We start from the raw sequence: 6,000 nt of genomic DNA, 5'->3' as shown, positions 1-6,000 counted from the left end.
TCTGGAACTGGAGAGATAATACAGCAGGTAAGGCACTTGCCTTGCAGGCGGCCTCCCCAGGTTCGATCCCTGGCACCCCATATGATCCGCCTAGCCCTGCCAGGTGATTCCTGAGTGCACAGCAGGGGTTAAGCCCTGAACACCGCTGGATGTGGCTCGCAAACAACCAACGAAGAAAAGAAAAAGAGAAAGACAAAAGAAAACGGATTTCTGGATATCGAGTTTGCCTAAAGCAAGGGTGACCTAACTCACTCCTCACCGCCCAGCCCCCGCGTTCGCACCGCTGTCCTCCTAGCCCCACCCCCTCAGAAGCTCCTCCCCGCAGAAGCTCCTCCCCTCTCGCCCCGCCCAATCCACGCCTGCGCACGCCTCCTCCACCGCCCACTCGGAGTCGTTCGGGGCGGTCTGCCACGCCCCCTTTCCGGCACCGCCTCCTTTCTCCGCCTCCCCTCGCCGCCCCCCCCAGCCCGTGGTCTATAAAACGCGGAGCGACGGATCGCGGCCTGGAGCGGCGCGTTGGCGGCTGGGGCAACTGGGCATGCTCGGCGGCGGCGGCGGCGGCGCAGGTTTGGGTCACAAGTAGGAAGAAGCCGGAGCGCGACGCCGGCAGGGAGAAGCGGGAGCCGCCGGCGGCTCGCGGCTGTGGGCTCGGCCACCGCCGCCTCGGAGCCGGAGCGGGAGCCGGTGTGAAGGAGGCCCCAACCGCTGTCTGCCCTCCTGTCCTCGCCTGTCCGTGTCAGCGCGCTGTGCGGGACTCGGGTCGGTGACCGGCGCCGCGGAGGGGGAGCGGCGCGACCCTCCCTCCGCCGCCTGCGGCCCGAGGGCGCCCCCGCGGGGCGGAGCAGCTCCCGCCGCCCGGAGGGTCCGCTCCAGCCGCAGCCCGGAGGAGGAGCAGGAGGAGCAGGAGGAGGGGGCGGCCATGGGGCTGCTGTCCCAGGGCTCGCCGCTGAGCTGGGAGGAGACCCGGCGCCACGCCGACCACGTGCGGCGCCACGGCATCCTCCAGTTCCTGCACATCTACCACGCCGTCAAGGACCGGCACAAGGACGTGCTCAAGTGGGGCGACGAGGTGAGCCCCGCGGCCGCGGCCCCGCGCCGCCTTTTGTTCGCCGGGGCCCGACCCGGCCCGATCTGGCCCTCGGGCGCCCCCGTCAACTGTGCCCCGGGGGTGCCCGGCGGGCGCGCCTCCGCCACGGGACACCGGCCCGACCCTCGCCGGTGGCCCGCGCCCCGCTCGGGCTTACACGTGTATCCCCGGGCCCCCAGGCATTCATTCGTTCATGCATTCATTTCATTCATTTCGGGGAGGGGAGTTGCTCCTTCATTCCCAGCTGTGGAGCGGGCAGGAAAAAGTGACCGCGTCTGGTGCCCGGGGAGGTTGCGGCGGGATGTCGGAGACACTTTTGCCATCGGCGTGGGAGGGACCTGGCCCCCCTCGAGGGCCCGTCTGTAGTAGGGATCCGGGCTCTAGAATGTGCATTGCAGCCTCACTTCACAACCAGGGCTCTCAAACCTCCAACTTCCACCAGCCTCTCTGGAGCTCCAGCAACACACGTGGTAGGCATATCGAAATGAAGCAGAACCCCTTTTCTTAAGAGTGAAACGGACCTTCTCTGCCCTGCTTGGGGCGGGGGGGAAACTGGGGGCGGGAGGGTTTGGCTGGGAACCGAACCCAAGACCTCGCGTGCCAGACAAGTGCAGCCGCGCTCAACCCCATCCGCGTCCCCGTTTCCGTTGCTAATGGGAACACTTGGTGCCTTCGAATTAGGATTTATTAGTACCGTCTCGTGGCCTAGATCCAACCACTGGGACTTTACAAATCAGTGCTTCAAAACTTGTTGTTCTGCCTGGAGGTGAAGTGTTGCTGGAATCTCGGTGCTGAGCCATTGTTTACTGGAATGATCTGAAAAACATAGCTTCCTGTTAGATAGAAAGTCGCAGCTGCCAAAGACCGTGCGTGCGCGTGTGTCCTTGCTTCCCGGTGTTTTTGTTGCACGGTTCAACTAATTGATTGACTCGGTGAAGGAAAAAAAAAAGTTAGCTTTTGTCATGTGTCGGCCTTTTACCATCCAGGGCTTTTCTCAGGTGTAGGGTCTTCCCGTGATGGTCAGGGTATCACACGTGACCTAAGTATGAAGGTTCTGCAGCAAGTAATGTAGAACTTTCCTCCTTTGCAAAAAAGTTTTTCTGTTTCTAAGATTGGAAGGTAATTCTGTCTCCGATAGCTGAAGGAATTGTACTGTTTAAGATGAAGAAAGCAGGATGACTAGTAATTCACTTTTCAGTTATACGTGATTTTGTCAGGAAAGACCTTGACACATAGGACTGGTGATGTGTGCTGTTTTAGTCCATAGTTGGATTTTCTTTTTAATAGCATTTGACTTTATATGATTTGTGCGTTGTATGAATTGTATGATTTGTCTCCCAGACTTATTTTCCCTTCCATATCTTTTGCCTTTTCCCCTCTGTTGACAGCTCAGGGTCTTTTGGAAGGGGGCGAGGGAGTTTAAAAGAAATCACAGGGTAGAAAAGTTAGATTAATTTGGAAAAGAATTGTTAAGCCCTCCTCCTTTTATTATTTCTCTTATTTTGCCTCAGTCGTGAGTTAGGTTAGTGTATAGGATTTTCAACAGAAAATTTCCTTGCCTGCAAATATTGTGAATCTAACTAGAAGTAGCCTGACACTGAAGGGGAAAATTAATTGTGATTGTGAAGATTGGTCATGTGGCAAAAAAAAAAGTCTCTTTCTGAAAGAACACCTTTGTGAAACATTGGTTTTGCCCAAACTTGATTCTTTCACCCTTGTTGGGTAGGATCTTTCCACCTTTTGGGGACAGAAATGTGACATTTTGGAAGGATGCTTCTTCACATGTAACCTACTGGCTGATGCCTTTTTTCTCTGGCACCACATCAAAGTAATCACTAGGTTGTATTATAAAGTTTTATGATACATCCACAGATCCTAGAAGTCTGACCTTTGTTTCTGAGATTTTACATATTGATGTGTCTATTTTATGATCTCTTCTAGAATTCTGTTCTCAGCAGGATTAAAAACAATGAACAATACTGCTTTATTAAAATTTTTACATAAAGTTGTGTGAGATGTGTATTGGGATCATATGCAAATTACACCCACCTGGGTTCCCTTAAAGTTTAAGGAGGTTGACAGCTACCCAACTCTTCTATCTATCCAGGAAGTTGTTTTTGAGATGAGCTTTAGAAAATGAACCCGAGAGAAGCTACTCCAGTATTAGCAGTAGTCCTTGCACAAAATAGGAACTCACTTTTATATCTTAGAAGTCTACAAACAGGATCAGGTAGCCTGCAAGCTTGTTTGCATTCAGGAAGCCTTGGGAAGGAGCAGAGACAGGCAGATAACAGAAGAGAAGGGTGTGGTGGGTCATGTGGCCCTGGAGATGGATGGCTTTGGCAGACAGAAAGTGTTTTTGTGTGCGATATGTTGAACTGTGTTGGTGTGATACCAAAATACTCCTCCTTGTGGGAAGTTTTGGTGAATGCTCAGAGGGCCATGGATTTGGATTTACAAAGGGAAAGGGTAGAAAGGGAGTCTTAAAAAAAGAAAAAACAAAGCTGATTGTGGAGCTACAGTTGGAAGGAGAGTGTGACTGTAGAAATGATGATCCCTAATTGCTACACTTGTTTTTCTCTGACATGAGAAAGAAACTTTCCGATACATTTGGCGGTGCATCTTACTGTATTCTAAGGCCTGCGGAATCTGTCTCCACAGATGATCCATCAGTTTCTTTTGGAAAATAGAAAGATTGGACTTTCTTTGATCCCTTAGAGCTCTTACAGCTTGAAATCCAGTTTGTATGTGATCTTTTAAGGTACATGTTGCGAACCAGAATATTACTCTTTGACCGTCACCTCCAGATAACCTTTTGGCTACCATAATCAGCATGAAAATTTGGTTGTGATGTAGAAGTGTGAGTATGCTGCTTTGGGGAAACTCCAAAGCGATTTATAAATTGATGGGTTCCTAAATTAGCTTACGGATGTTTATCTCACTGTTCCTGTGTGAATCTTAATCTCAGTTACCACTAACGATTCTGTGTGGAGGGAAATAAGTTATAATTCTTAGAAGCTGGTACAGTTGTTCACTTGTCCCATGATGATTCCTGAGGCAGGAGGAGTGTGAGGGAAAGTAAATGGGCTATTATGCCCAGTTACCTGCCAAGCATACGAGAATGCAGCAAAGTAAGCTTCATTCACAGCTCACCTGAGTTTTTCAGGTTCAGGTTTTGTTTATAACTTGAGGTGTGCACATTTAATAGGCAAGTCTGAGAAATACATGCTGCAAAAGAGATAGCTCTTCCTCTGGGTAATTTTTTCCTATTAATCTTTTAACCTTTTCAGGTACTTAGTGGCTGAGACTTTATTGGACTCAAATCTTTCTGACTTCATTTCTTTTTTTTTTTTTTTTTTTTTTTCTTTTTGGGTCACACCCAGCGATGCTCAGGGGTTATTCCTGGCTTTACACTCAGGAATTACTCGGGGGACCATATGGGATGCCGGGGATTGAACCCAGGTCGGCCGCGTGAAAGGCAAACGCCCTACCCGCTGTGCTATCCCTCCGGCCCCCTGACTTCATTTCTTAAACACGTTGTATGAGGTTTTGTATTTGCATTGCTTTTCTGTCCTATATAAATTAGCATGAGTTTTCACCAACTCTCCTATTATAGAGTTTAAACTGTATACAACAACAGTTTGGTATGCAGGATGGTAGAAAACACCACTTGAAGGCAAACATATTTTTGCTAACTTTTTTTTTCAACCCGGTATTGTGACTCTTAAAGCCAAAAACCCTAATTAGTTTTTGCTAATTAGTAGGGGAGAGGAAAAAGAATCCATGTAAACCTTGAGAGGAAATAGAATCCCTTTTAGTATTTTTCAGTGTGTTCTTATGCAGAAAGCAGAGAGGAAATTTGAGGAATGATTAGCTGCTGGTATATTGGCTGTTGAGTGTGAATTGTACTTCAGAAGTCCAAAGATGGTTCAAAGGGCTCGGGTCCCAGGTGTCAAAGGTCACAGTCCCAGGTTCCACTGAACCTGGGAACCAGGTACCAGGAGCAATCTCTGAACCCCCCAGGAAAAAAAAAACAACACCAAAAATAAAAATGCGTAAGGGACTATTTAAAATGCATAGCTTACTAATGAGTAAATGTAAGATTCTGTGACCAAAATAACATTGTTCTGAGCCATACATTTACTGTGAACAATAGCATAGTCATTCAAATCTAATTGAAGATTTCTGTGACTTAGGCAAATTGCTTAATCTTTAAGTTCAGTTTTGTCATCTATACAATGAAAGCAATACTACTTTGCTGTGGAGCTTTTAAGATGAAATAATGTTAGTGAAATCGCTTTGATAAGTGCCTTGAGTACTTTAAGACTTAAGCATAAATGATAGCTTAAGATGTTGGGGCTGTTTGTTTTGCAATATGGAATGTAAGCAAGGTAGAGAGAAAATGAAGTGAAATTCATCAGTTATACAGTTGGGGGGGCTGTGGCGGGGGGTATACTGGGGATTTTGGTGGTGGAATATGGGCACTGGTGAAGGGATGGTGTTTGAATATTGTATAACTGAGACATAAACCTGAAAACTTTGCAATTTTCCACATGGTGATATAATAAAAATTATAAAAAAAAAAAAGATGTTGGGGCTGGAGAAATAGCACAGAGGGTAGGGCGTTTACCTTGCTTATGGCCAACCCGGGTTCGATTCCCAGCATCCCATGTGGTCCCCTGGGCACCGCCAGGAGTAATTCCTGAGTGCAGAGCCAGGAGTAACCCCTGTGCATCGCTGGGTGTGACCCAAAAAGCAAAAAAAAAAAAAAAAAAAAGTAAATATTTAGTATAGCTTTTAAACAGCCATGTTTCTAGAGGAATGAGGCATTCATATGAGTAAGAAACAGCACTGCAGTTAGCTTTTGGGAAAATTCTTTACATATTTTGGTTTGGAGGCCACACCTGATGGCA

General features: G+C 48.0%; 1 protein-coding gene across 1 annotated transcript in view; it reads left to right on the top strand.

Moving 5' to 3' along the window:
* Positions 1-512: 512 nt before the first annotated feature.
* GCLC (glutamate-cysteine ligase catalytic subunit) overlaps positions 513-6,000 on the top strand; it is a 48,440-nt gene continuing 42,952 nt past the window's right edge. The window contains exon 1 of the mRNA XM_055136466.1: positions 513-1,069. Within this exon, the coding sequence (XP_054992441.1) occupies positions 920-1,069 (150 nt within the window). The 5' untranslated portion in view covers positions 513-919. The remainder of the gene's footprint in view (positions 1,070-6,000) is intronic.

The sequence above is a fragment of the Sorex araneus genome, chromosome 4, assembly GCF_027595985.1.
Source record: "Sorex araneus isolate mSorAra2 chromosome 4, mSorAra2.pri, whole genome shotgun sequence".
Classification (NCBI taxonomy): Eukaryota; Metazoa; Chordata; class Mammalia; order Eulipotyphla; family Soricidae; genus Sorex; species Sorex araneus.
The sequence above is the reverse complement of the archived record's forward strand: the minus strand, read 5'-3'. Positions and strand labels throughout refer to the sequence as shown.